Source organism: Eschscholzia californica, unplaced genomic scaffold (assembly GCF_041429995.1).
Source record: "Eschscholzia californica isolate CP2 unplaced genomic scaffold, dmEscCali1.0.p SCAF_2, whole genome shotgun sequence".
NCBI lineage: Eukaryota > Viridiplantae > Streptophyta > Magnoliopsida > Ranunculales > Papaveraceae > Eschscholzia > Eschscholzia californica.
The window spans coordinates 40,984,700-40,999,028 of record NW_028238309.1 but is presented as its reverse complement, the minus strand read 5'-3'; the positions used below and the strand labels follow the sequence as shown (position 1 = coordinate 40,999,028).

Genomic DNA, 14,329 nt, shown 5'->3' with positions numbered 1-14,329 from the left:
TTAACTACACTCACAATGGTATTTTTATTTGGCCAACGCTTTGGGGAAAGCTAAATATTTTCCAAGGTGTGAAATCTTAAAGGGAATATGTAGAATTTTAGAAATTTTTCGGGGAAATAAATTTGAAAGGAAAATAAAAAAAATTAAGTTTTCCGGTCGGCGACCTGTCGGAGAAGACAAAGAGTGGTGGGGAGAGAAGATGAGGAGGAGAGAGAGAAGTAAGGTGGAGAAAGAGCTGAGGTGGAGAAGCTATTTTGCTTTCCCCAAAATAAAATTGTTAAACAAAATTGACTAATTTTTTACCAAGTCTTCAAACTCCGGAAATTATTTTGCTTTCGCCACAGTGCTGGCCTTTTATTTTCAAGTCAAAAGATACGTGAGTGCATATAACAAAAACGGGGAGTAATTTAACGTGTCCATGACTAGCCGAAAGAGGTGAAGAGAAACCATCAAATTGATTTGAGTGTACTCTTCTCCACCAATGAGAACTCAGAAAAAACATTTGCTTAGCAAAGAAGTCTGAGAAAGTAAAGAGAAATTACTCTGGGGCTCGTTATTTTCGTTGAATATTATGTATTTCTGAGGGTGAGCCCAACTGCAGAAAGAATGATCGAATGTTGCTGCAAATTTCTAGCAATATCATTGTTTGGAAGAATTGTAGAATCAAATTTCTTTTGTTTAACATTCATTTTACACAAAATAAATACTATATAATCTGTAATTACAAGTACAAATTAATCAAAATAATTAATTCTAATGTGTAGTCTTCTATCTTTTTCTTGTCACCAATCTCATCATCCCAAATCAGCTAAAGTCCATGAAACCGAGTTATTATTGACTCACCGATCTATTATTAGAAGAATTAGGCTCATAACGCCAGAAATCACCTAGAAATGTCTTGGCTGCATCTAAACTTGGATAATAAGTAGGTTCTAAGAAAATCTGAGTAAGTGAATCGGCAGATTCAGATGAGTTAATACCCCGATTTCCTCTTGCTTCTAAACTACCCATAACTATCATAATCAACTGTTGATACCCAAAGAAAAACCTCTTCAATGCCGATTCCATCGCTTGTAAACCCTGAAGCAAATGAATCTTTCCGTAATCTCCTTTCTTGTGATTATGATAAAGTTTCATCACTGCTTCTTGAATTCTTGGTCCTCCTTTTGGATCAACTTCTACTCCTAAAATCACTGGAACTTTGTGTTTTAAATCCTTTGATGATCTTGTTATTTCGATTAATCCTCGAGATCTGAAACAAAATGATTCAGATTCTGTTGATGCTTTGATTGCTAATTGATTTTTTAGTTTAAGAAAATCATCTGGATCCATTAGAAGATGAAGATCTTCAATTTCTGCAAGTAATTTCCAGATACGTTCTAGTAACCAACAATCGTTAGCTGCGTTAACAAAATCCTGATCGTCGATTCTTTTACTGATTCTTTTAAGTAATTCTCGGGATGTGTAAATCCATGATTCTAATATCTGATGAATTGTGAGAAGCGTTTGGTTCTCGTAGTTATCGATTTTTTTGATTGATTTCAGAGAATGAAGATCGGACGGTTTACAAATGAGATCGTAATTTAGGTTTGGTTTCCCTGATAGGTTCGGTTCTCCCAAACCTAATGTATACGGACATCGCTTCATTTCGCATTCAATCGAGAACATAATCTTCGATGCTACACCTTCCGATTTCTGCCACGCGGCAAGACGAGGAAGCAAACTCGCTTCGCTTGTCTTACAAACCACATGATCCGATCCTGGAACTTTCCAAACCTCAGCCATACTTCCATCTCTAGCTAACACACCATTCGATGCAGTAAGATCAACGATAGGAACAGTTCCACGTGTATCTGGATCTTCTTCATCGTCTTCACAGAGAATCGCGATGAGCTGAACTTGATGAGTCGTTAACGACTCAAGCCTGCGTTTCCATTCTTGCCGATTCAAGTAGGGTCTTGGATCGGATAAAACAAGCGATACGAACCGGAAGGAAATCTCTAAACCTTGTAAGGCCGGTTTGAGTATCGATTCGTTTTTCCAGTCAGGAAAATCTTTGGAGTTCCAGAGTTTTCTGAGTTCAGGTAGACGAAGGTACTGCTCGTAAGCCAAACAGGAAGAAGATGATGCTAAAGAGATATCACCGGTTCTCACCGGAGTCGGTACTGATTTACGGTTCGAGATTCTGGGTGATTTACTAGACATATTTGATGCTTTACAATCCAAATCAACCATTTTTTAACTGAAATATTTTGGGAGAAGATTAGAGAGAGAGAATTGTGTTGTTAGTTTTGAATGAGAAGGAATAGAGAGAGAGATCTAGGTATTTATGGATGAAGATTTGAACACAAGAGGCGTGTGGAAAAACACTGATGAATTTCAAAGTCGTGGTGGCGGTGGAACAAGATATAATTGAATTTTATTATTGGAGAGCTTATCCACTTCAAAAATACCTAATATTTTGATTATTACGAGCATACCCTTGTGACTTTAGCTTCAAATCTATGAACCCAATGGTATTATACTATTTTGTAGAGAGATAAACTCGTCATATTTGGTCAATTTTACTATGGTCTACGTTGAAAGATGTTTGTTTTCTAAGTCAAATAAGGTCAAAATCAAAATTTTGAAAACTAGTTGAGGCAGTCGTTGTACGAAGGTATCTGGTCCAACGACTCCAACCTATGTAGAAGCTTCGACTGGGGTTCACCTACAAAACAGCTGGATGCATTCTATTTTTTACTTTTCTTACAATCTAATCTAGAATTATTATGCCAATACTCTTTTCATTATTATTAATTATAGACAGGGGAAGTTCAAATTTTGATACAAATCAGAGGAATGATTCCTACTTTACCTAAAATTCTAATATGAAAACTGAGATAAAAGCCAAAATTATTTTGGATAAATTTAGAGAATCTGTTTTCCTACAAAATGGACTATGATGGAATTTATTTGACCTTTTAATCCAAATCCGGTTTTTGACAATCCAATATATAATTGTCATCCTTAACAAAAAAAAAATATATATATATATATTTGTCACAGTTGTGATGGTATTTTGTTGCACTATAACGGAGGCTTGCTCAACTAAACACATAGCAAAGTAATAAAAAGGAAAATACCCAGCCACTAAGTATTAAAAAGTGAAACAAATAATTATCAAATTTGTTTTGCGTGTACTTCTTATATTGCATTACTTTGATCTTATCGCGCACTTTGGAAATTTGAAAAGTATTAAAAAAAGCATTTTGAAAATTACTAACCAATTGTCCCGGTATAAATGTCAAGAATTAAGATGTCCCAAGAGCATCTCCAATGCTAACATTCAAATTGAAAAACTTAAAGTGACACTTAAGATTTCTGTAAAAAATACTCTCTCCAATGCAACATTACATTTCAATCTCAAAATGACGAGGCAATGTGACATTATTTAATGTTGAGATGTCTCAAGAAGAAACTCCATGTTTGAAATTTCTTTTGAGAATCTCAATTGGCAACTCAATAATAAAAGTAAATCTAACCATCTAAGAAATGATACCTAAGTTATTTTTAAGTTTTTAGAGTGTTGGATTGGAGTGTTGGGATTTTTCATCATTATAGACAAGAATCAAACATGTTATCAATTCTTAACAATGAAAACCATTTCAGGAGTCATATTTGATGAATAAAGAGATGAAATTTAAATGAGTTACTTACCCGAATCATTAGAAGCCATGATGATGATGATGAAGCAAAATCTTTTAAACCTAGAGAGATCTCTGTAGTAATTTTGTCTTAATGGGAAGAGAACAAAATCAGAGTCATTTCTCTCTGGTTCAGGGATTTGCCCATTTATGGTCGGAACTCCCAACCAGTTATTGGAAGTTACCATTACTAAAGAGCCCATCATCTTTCGTAATAATACTCAAGGGCTCTACACAATGCATATCTATAATATGCCCCCCACACAATATAACTGATATTAAATAGGTCCACATAATAATTAATTAGACCACCAATGACCCTCAATCGAAATAGCCAACATATTATATATTATAAACCTCATATTAAGTCCACATAATCATTAGTATTGAAAAATACTAACAATCTCCCACTTGGACTTCATATGATTCTGAATTATATAATACGAAAAACTTTAGTGCGCGCATAAAAGGCTATTTCTGAGCTTAGAAATATCACGTCCAATCTAGTTCATTAATCACATTAGCAAAGGATCAAAACGGCGTTCGTCGCATTTGTTCATGACTAAACCTTTAATGGTCACATTACTAACGTAATTAACAACATAGATCAAGTGTGGATGTGTAGCTTGGAAATTACATGTTATGTGATCTATACATGCCTATTTCCAACTAATCCAGTGACTCCACAGAGTCCAACTTTCTCCAAATGGTTCCTCAATAGAAAGTTGTAGTACTGAAGTTCAGAATATTGAGATGAAATACATACTTTTATTAATACTTAAAACTTGTACAAGATTAATACAAAATACAGTTATGTCCAAAGAACATAAAACTGAAGGATCCAATAAAATGACCAAATAAACTCCCACTAATCAATAATATCAAGGGGTCCTAGAATCCCCATACGGACCACATGCTCACAAAACACTTTAGGCGGTAAACCTTCAGTGAACGGGTCAGCTATATTGGAGTTTGTGTCAATGTGCTCAATGCACACTAAACCATTCTGAACTCGATCTTTTACCGCAAGATACTTTATGTCGATGTACTTAGACTTCGAAGAACTTCTGTTGTTCTTTGAGTACAACTCGGCTGCATTATTGTCACAATAAATCTTCATTGGTCGTTCAATATTATCGACCAATTTCAAGTTAGAGACAAAATTTCGAAGCCATATAGCATGATTAGATGCTTCAAAGCAAGCTATGAACTCTGCTTCCATGGTTGAAGAGGCTATAAGAGTTTGCTTAACACTTTTCCAAGAAATAGCTCCTCCAGCCATCATGTAAATGTATCCGGATGTTGATTTTCTACTATCAATACATCCAGCAGAATCTGAATAGGAGTATCCTACGATCTCTAGGTGATCGTTTCTCCTGAAGGTGAGCTTGTAATCCTTCGTCCTCTGTAAATATCTCATAACCCGCTTTACGGCCTTCCAATGATCTAGACCTGGGTTATACAAATATCTGCCCAACATTCCTACAATAAAGGCCAAATTTGGACGTGTACAGACCTGTGCATACATAAGACTCCCAACTGCAGACGAGTGTGGGATCGTCTCCATTTCCTTCTTCTCAAGATTCAATTTTGGACATTGGAGCAAACTAAATTTATCACCTTTTGCCACAGGTGTGTCTCATGGTGAACACTTTTCCATGCCAAAGCGTTGGAGAACTTTATCGATATAAACCTTTTGAGAAAGACTGAGGATGCCTTTTGAGCGATCTCGGTCTATCTGAATACCCAAAACAAATGAAGCATTTCCAAGGTCTTTCATTTAAAAATTATTTGAAAGAAATACCTTAGTTTCATGCAACATGCCTATATCACTGCTTGCTAGTAGAATATCATCTACATACAACACCAGGATAATGAATTTGCTCCCACTCATCTTGAGATATATGCACTGATAAATGATATTTTCCTCAAAGCCAAAGGAGGTAATAACCTCATCAAATTTCCGGTACCATTGTCGGGACGCCTTCTTTAAGCCATAAATGGACTTCTTTAACTTACATACAAGCTGTTTTGAGCTACTCGACTCAAAATTATCAGGTTGTATCATATATATGGTTTCTTCAATGTTTCCATTAAGAAACGCTGTTATTACGTCCATTTGGTGAAGCTCCAAATCATAATGAGCTACCAGAGCCATGATAATCCTTAGAGAATCCTTCGTAGAGACTGGCGAGAATGTCTCTTTGAAGTCTACTCCTTCCTTCTGTGTAAAGCCTTTAGCGACAAGACGTGTTTTATATCTTTCAACGTTACCTTTTGAGTCTCTTTTGATTTTAAAAATCCATTTGCAACCAATTGGCCTCGCCCCTTTAGGTAACTCGACAAGATCCCAAACATCGTTGTCAGCCATAGACTTTAACTCTTCCTTCATGGCCTCAATCCACTTTTCACAATTTGAGCTCGTTTTGACTTCATTAAGAGAAGTTGGATCGTTTTCCAATCCTAAGTCATATTCGTGCTCATTAAGATAGACAATGTAATCATCAGAAATTACCTTTCTTCTTTCTCGAGTGGATCTTCTAAGTGGCTCCTCAACTTGAGGTTGTTGATTTGGGACTTCCACAGTTACTTCCTCTGTTTCCAAAGGTGCTTGTCCAGCTTGTATAGGGAAGGGTTCCTCATCTACTACAGGATTAGTCTGTATGATTGTATTTGATGAAATACCTTGATTCACGGGCTGAACAATGAGAGCTACTATGACTTGATCATTGTCAGTAGTGACTATAGGAGAAGTATTTGCATATTCCTCCTCAAATACAATTCCTTTATTTTGACTACTCCCACTGTAATCAACATCCTCAATGAACTTAGCGTTCCCTGTTTCGAAGAATGCCTTGTTTGAGGGATCATAAAATTTATAACCCCTCGATCTTTCAGAGTAACCAACAAAATAACAACTAATTGTCCTCGAGTCCAGTTTCCTTTCGTTAGGCTTGTAAGGCCTAGCCTCATCTGGACAACCCCAAACATGCAAGTGCCTAATATTAGGTTTCTTGCCTGTCCATAACTCGTAAGGGGTTTTAGTTATTGCTTTACTTGGTACTCTATTCAATATATAAACTGCAGTTTTTAGGGCATCGCCCCATAGTGACTCTGGTAAAGAAGAATGACTAATCATGCTTCGTACCATGTCTTTGAGGGTACGGTTTCGTCTCTCAGCTACACCATTTTGACTTGGAGTTCCCGGCATGGTGTATTGAGGGACTATACCACACTCACTCAAATATTGGGCGAATGGTCCTGGACGTTGTTCTCCTGAACCGTCGTATCTGCCGTAGTATTCACCTCCACGGTCAGATTTGACAGCTTTAATCTTCTTGCCGAGTTGGTTTTCAACTTCAGCTTTGAAGATTTGAAACTTGTCCAGTGATTCTGATTTCTCCTGGATAAGGTAAAGGTATCCATAGCGCGAGTAATCATCGATGAAACTAATAAAATAACGTTGTCCATTCGATGATGCCTTAGGAAATGGACCACATATATCTGTATGTATTAGTTCCAACGGTTGAGTAGCTCTATATGCGCCTTTACCTCGTTTGTTTGTTTGTTTGCCCTTAACACATTCTATGCAAATTTTATATTCAGAATCGTTAAGGGAGTCAAGAATTCCTTCAGACACAAGTCTCTTGATTCTCTCCTGAGAGATGTAACCTAATCGTTTGTGCCACAATATGCTGGAATTCTCATTAGCTAATCTCTGCTTTGTACCCAAAGTGCTAATATGTAAATTTTAATCACAATTAGACTTTATGGTGTTTAATAGATACAATTTATCAATTAAGTTACCAGTACCAACAATATCAGACTTTAGAGAAATACTAAATAATCCATTTCCAAATGAACAAGTAAAACCAGATTTGTCGAGACAAGAAACAGAAATTAAGTTCCGTCTAAATGACGGTACAACAAAAGTATTTTCTAAATACAGATAAAAAAAACCAGTACATAACTGAATTCTAAAAACACCAATAGCTTCCACTTTAACCATAGTTCCGTCGCCCACGAAGATGTATCTTTCACCATCAGACGGCGTTTGGTAGTGGAGACAATCCTGCATAGTGACACTAATGTGAGTAGTAGCTCCTGTATCTATCCACCATGTGTCACTTGGTATAATAGCTAAATTGACTTCAAAACAAACAAAGTTCTGAAATATACCCTTCTTAGCACGCCAAGCGGCGAATTTGGAACAATCCTTCTTCACATGACCAGTCTTTTTACAAAGGAAACAGGAAGGTCCTGAGACCTATATTTCTTTTGCTTTAGTCTGTGATGTTCCACCCACTGCAATTGCTTTACCTATAGTTTTGTTTCGCTTAGCAAACTTCTTGACTCCTGAGGTCGAGGCTAAGTGAGCACTTTCAGACATCTCCCGATTGATCCTCTCTTCATCCTGAACACACTGTGCTATAAGCTCATTCAAACTCCATTTATCCTTCTGAGTATTGTAAGAGATCTTCAGTGTGTTATACTGAGCAGGAAGTGAAATGAGGATCAAATGAACAAGGATGTCATCTGATAGTTCCAATCTGAGTTCCCTGAGTTTGGAAACCAGATTAGACTTCTCCATAATGTACTCTCTTATGTTCCCCTTTCCTTTGTACCGCATGGTGACAAGCTTTGTTAATGCAGTGCTTATCTCCACCTTCTCACTCGCTGTGAAGCGATCAGAAAGTTGCTTAAGGAACTCCTTAGCACTCGTCTCAGTCAAGCCACTGCTTATTGAGTCCGGAATTGAGTTTTGCATGATCATTAAGCTCATACGGTCAGACCTTTCCCATTTTTCAAAAGCGACCCTCTGTTCAGAGTTACTTAAGTCTGTCAGAGGTGCTGGGCGGTCAGTCCTGAGAGCAACATCTAGATCCATACAACCAAGCACAATCATCACGTGCTTTTTTCATTTCTTGAAATTTGTGCCGTTAAACACAGGAATGTTGTTCATGTTTGCAGATACTATAAAATAAAGAATAACAAAATACATATATGCTCAATTAGAGTTCAAATTACATCAGACAAAAATTAACAACAATTGAAAACATCAAAAGTTGCAATTTGTGGGCCCATTTCAAGATATCAAGTGTAACATTACTACATAGTCTTTGGACAGAGATAGTAACATACTAGTGATACTCTCGGATATTGGTACAAGATCTGCCAAATATTATGCCTTTCTTTGGACCGACATAATATTCGCATGACAACTAAGTATACCACATACCCTCGTCATAAGGCAATTTAAGGCTTCCCTGAGACCGGTAAAAGTGACCTTCCTTTGGGCCGATCACTTCACATGGACTAAGACATGTTTATCTGCATCAACTATGACATTTTACCCAACAGGGGTCACTTTGGTGACATGTCAGTTCAATGTCATAATCAGTGCAATAACCATCTAAGTTCTTGTCAAAATAAAATAATAATATTTTGATGCAAGATTAAATTAATAGTCTAACCTTATGTACAATGGTTATCAATATGTATCAACATATATCAATATATTTCATGTATAACAAATGTCAATTCATGATAATCAAATAAAGAATTTCAAATATATGTATAAAACAGAGACATTTTTGAAATTCCACCCAAATTTAGTTAAACATCCATAATAATCAACCAAACATATACCTAAATATTTGGAACCAAAAGTATTAAAAAATGTTACTGTATCCAAAATAATTTTGATTCATAATTCCATGAGGGAGGGATACTATATAGCGGAATCTCTATTATTAAAAGTTATTAACATAATATAATTTTATATTAGGGGAGACAAAAAAATAATTAATCAAGTATTTATGTGTCCCTAACTCACTTAACAGAATCATTAAACCAAATTAACAGTATCTAATACTTAATTTTCTCTACAGAAGTATCAGAGAATTTATAAGAATATTATCTACCCAAATATCTCTCAACTACCCAAATATTCAAACAGAGAGATTAGGGGAGAGGAATAGGGGAAAAATAACTACGATTTCTTTATATTCCTCCCTAAATCAATCGAATCACAGAAGATAACATTCAAGATTTTAAAAATAAAGGTAGTTACTAATGTTCTATAAAATATTAGATCTCCCAAATATTCACAGAAACTAACAGATTTAGGGATAATGAATTATCTTAAACATCACAAACATGGTGAACAGAACACATAAAATCATCTCAAAATTCATACAAATAGTGGCTCTGATACCACTTGTTGGGATTTTTCATCATTATAGACAAGAATCAAACATGTTATCAATTCTTAACAATGAAAACCATTTCAGGAGTCATATTTGATGAATAAAGAGATGAAATTTAAATGAATTACTTACCCGAATCATTAGAAGCCATGATGATGATGATGAAGCAAAATCTTTTAAACCTAGAGAGATCTCTGTAGTAATTTTGTCTTAATGGGAAGAGAACAAAATCAGAGTCATTTCTCTCTGGTTCAGGGATTTGCCCATTTATGGTCGGAACTCCCAACCAGTTATTGGAAGTTACCATTACTAAAGAGCCCATCATCTTTCGTAATAATACTCAAGGGCTCTACACAATGCATATCTATAATATGCCCCCCACACAATATAACTGATATTAAATAGGTCCACATAATAATTAATTAGACCACCAATGACCCTCAATCGAAATAGCCAACATATTATATATTATAAACCTCATATTAAGTCCACATAATCATTAGTATTGAAAAATACTAACATGGAGATCTCTTTGAATTGAGGACCTCAACATTGACATCTAGGAAAGAGAAACTCAATTGAACCTTGACACGTAGGAAAATTTAAATTTTGCATTGGAGATGCTCTAATAGTCTGATGATTAGTTCGATCAAATTTCTTACTATGTGACTTCGGGTATAACTTTTTTATTCATAACTTAACATTTATCTAGATGTTGAGAAGAGCCTCAACCTAACTTATGTGGTAGTATTTCAACAAAAAAAAAAGTATGAGGTAGTCCATAGTCACTTCTTTTGAATAACGATAATTGAGTTTAACAACAGTTGCGTACTTCACAAATGTGTAATAAAGCACATTTTCAGTGATTAACTTGTTAATTTGATTTGTCCATTGTAAATCACTTAATAATTTGACACAACTAAATTTATAATTATACTGAATGTTAGTGATTCCCAACTACATTACTTTAACAATAAAAGTTTGGTTAATATTGTTGACAAATACGATCTGTCATTATTATGTCATGTTTTTCATTATAGATTTGTTGATTTTCTTGTTATGAATGTCTTCTAATGTGTAAGCCGAAAACAATATTATAATGGACATCGGACTTTTTTAATTTTGATAAATGACAATATATAGGGAGAGGTTCTCGCATGGTATCTCATTTGAACTCTAGAATTACACCAAGAACAATTCAAAAAAAAAACTTTACATTTAAAACTTTTAAAATTTTCATTTGTTTATTGTGTAGAGAGATACAATTCATGCTTTAGATGGGAAAAAGAATTACTGATAACTATCATAATTTTCCTATTTAAATAAGTATTTGATATCTAGATTCTAAACTAAAAGTCAAAGGAGCAATTTCCTTCTTCCACTTGAAAAACGGATAAGTTTTAGGCGTCAATCTTTGTCTGACCGTTCCCACCTCGTTGAAGTGAGACTTCCTAGGTTTTGACTCTTTCTCCGCGTTTATCGTTTCAAATCTATGCGTTATCTTTGCATCTGTCATCATGCCAAATGGTCACTTATTTGAGGTGCCAACTAGGCGATGCTTTTGTGTTCTTGGCCAACTCACCACGCGGTTCATCACGTGACCAAACTATGCTATTCAATCTTAACGGTACTACTTTTTCCGACACGTGGGCCGTCAATCACGTTATAATAATCTCAGTTAAAGTCTGCGTGGGTTTTGCCAACTTTCTTTTTACGCGAGTCAACATAATGGCTACCAATCGGGTACGAGTTCAAGCGTGCCAGAGGAGAAAAGATTAGGGTTGTTTCCCCCATTGCCCCATGAGTGATGGATTTCCATCGTAGCATCCTGAAATAATGAGATGAGAGCGTAGAGCAAACATCTTTTTTGTTTCTTTATTTATTTTATTTTTTTAATTTTATTTTTGGAGTACTTTTTTACTTTTTCTGGAAAACTTCCTGTAGAGGGATACCAATGAGGGAAGTTTTGTAGGGCCCTCCCACTTTTGTTAAAAAGCCTCCCCATGAATTTATTGACTTGGTAAATAGTCATTGACCTTGTTTGGTTAAAGGACACCCCATACAATGGTTTAAAAATACCCACTTTAAGGGTGTATATCACCCACATTAGCAATCTACACATCTTAACCCTAAATCTCTCCAAAACTCAAATCCCTAAACATTCATCTTCTTCCACTTTGGTGATAATCAAACTTTTAAAAAACTAAACATAGGGTTTGAGGAAGATAAAAGAGGAAGATGAAAAGAGGAAGATGAAAAGAGGGAAAGAGAAAGAGAGAACGAGAGAGAAATCGAGAGAGAATGAGGGAGAGATGAAGATGAAAATGGCGTTAGTGATAGAGTTGAAAGATTTTACAGAGAGTGAGAGAAGATAAACTGAAGAAGAAGAAGATGAAAAAGAGCTACTGGTCCAATTTTCGGTGGGCTCAGGCCGAATTATGCAATATTTACGGATCGAGCCCACCGAAAAATGTTGCAAAATTCGGCCCGAGCCCACTGAAAAATGTTACAAAATTCGGACCGAGCCCACCGAAAAATGTTACTCCCTCAGTCCCAAAAAGAATGACCTAATTTCTATTTTGGTTTGTCCCATTTTAGTGTCCTATTTCTAAAAATAAAGAAAGAAACTTTTCGCTATTTCCAGTAATACCCACTACTATAAATTTAATGACAACTTTATTTAAAGGTAAGTTCAACTTTTTCATTTTAAATTATAATAGTTAACGAGGATACAATTGGAAAAACTATGTTATTTTTGAAAGTCAAACACCAATTAATGATGTTCCCTTAATAAGTTGGATTTTCAAAATAGGTCATTCTTTTTGGGACGGAGGGAGTACATAATTCGGTCTGAGCCACCGAAAATCGGTCCAGCAGCAATTAGTGCTACTAGCCCAATTTTTGGTGGGCTCAGGCCGAATTTTGCAACATTTACAGCTCGAGCCCACCGTATTTGTCACCAGTAGTTTTTCGGTCTGGTGCAACGGGAAAGCTCACTTGGGGGTTTTCTTCCTCTCTTGATTTTCACCTGCTTCCAGACCAAATAAGGTCTGCAAATCTTCTTCCTTGTGTTGCTAACCAGTAGATTCAAGTATTCAAACAATATAGCTTCCAAAAATCGAAAAAAACTAAACCTAGGGTTATGAGGAAGAAGAAAGAGGAAGAGATGGAGATGGAAAGAGGAGAAAGAAAGAGAGAGAAACCGAGAGAGAATGAGGGAGAGATGAAGATGAAAATGACGGTTGTGATAGAGGTAATAGATGAAGAAGAAGAAGATGAAACAAAAGTTATGAGGCAGATGAAAGAGGGGTGGGGCTTTTGATTGGTTAAAAGACTTTTTCTTGGTTTTAATAATTTTGACTAACGGCGTTTAAGTTTACCGTTAGGTCAAACAAGAGAAGGGAGAGTGCCTTTTTCTGGAGGGGCCCCTCTAACCAAAATGGGAGATTTGGGAGGCGCTTTTAAAGGAGGGGCCCTTTTAACAAAAATGGGGGGCCCCTATAAAATCTCCCTACCAATAATTTATTTAAGTTTCAAAACATAAGTTGTCTATCACCCACTTTTTTTTCCTATTCATCTTCTCCGACATTTAGTCGGTCGGTCGGTGATCTCCAACCAGGGCCGGCCCCACCATTTGTGAGGCACAAAGCCGATATAAATTTGGGGCCCCTAATAGTTTCTTATAAGACTTTATTGAAAATTATAAAATAAAAACGCCGGCCAAAAATCACCAATCGACGACCGTTTTCTCTTCGTCGGAGATGGAAGGGAAAAGAAAGAAAAAAGTTTTTTTTTCTATGGTCGTCTGGCGACGACAACCTAACGGCATCAATTGTGCCGTTAGGTCAAACATAAGTTGAGGCATTGCCTCCTTTGCATACATTGCTTTTAACCATTTTAGGAATTGCCTTTAGCAAGCTTGCTTTCTACAAGTTTGGGCATTGCCTATAAAATCTCCCAAAGATAGAAATATAAAGGAATAAACCATAAATAAATAAGGAAAAAGCAAAAAAGGGTAAACTTAGAAAGTTAAAATCTGACTTTTTAGTCAACGCAGAGAAAAACAGAAAGGGAGACCATCCGAGAATTTTTCTCTTGATATTCGTTATTTCAAAATCACTTAAATTCTTGGGATGAAGTGATGATGAGGTGCCGAGTATGGAGCTTCATGTCTCTTTATTTTGTTGATGTTTTCATGTCAAGTTGCACTCTTTCTATATATATCATTGAAATATACTTCATTCACTAACTTTAAATTTTAAAATCTTTATAAATTTGTGTTATAGATTTACTTACTTTAAGTTTTCACTTTTGTCTCAATCTTCTTTTTCCTCCAATAGTCCAATCTTAATCTGTGACTTGTGTGCATGTTTAAGTGATATTACATGATTCCTTTGTGCTATTGATTTTTTTTTGTTAAGGATATTGTGCTAT

The 14,329-nt window shown here is 35.7% G+C and overlaps 1 protein-coding gene across 1 annotated transcript; it reads right to left on the bottom strand.

Moving 5' to 3' along the window:
• Positions 1-645: 645 nt before the first annotated feature.
• On the bottom strand, positions 646-2,771 carry LOC147557949 (nematode resistance protein-like HSPRO2). Its single transcript, XM_086659501.1, has one exon. It carries the CDS (start codon positions 2,233-2,235, stop codon positions 832-834), a length of 1,404 nt encoding a protein of 467 aa, XP_086515627.1. The 5' UTR covers positions 2,236-2,771; the 3' UTR covers positions 646-831.
• Between the last annotated feature and the right edge of the window lie 11,558 nt (positions 2,772-14,329).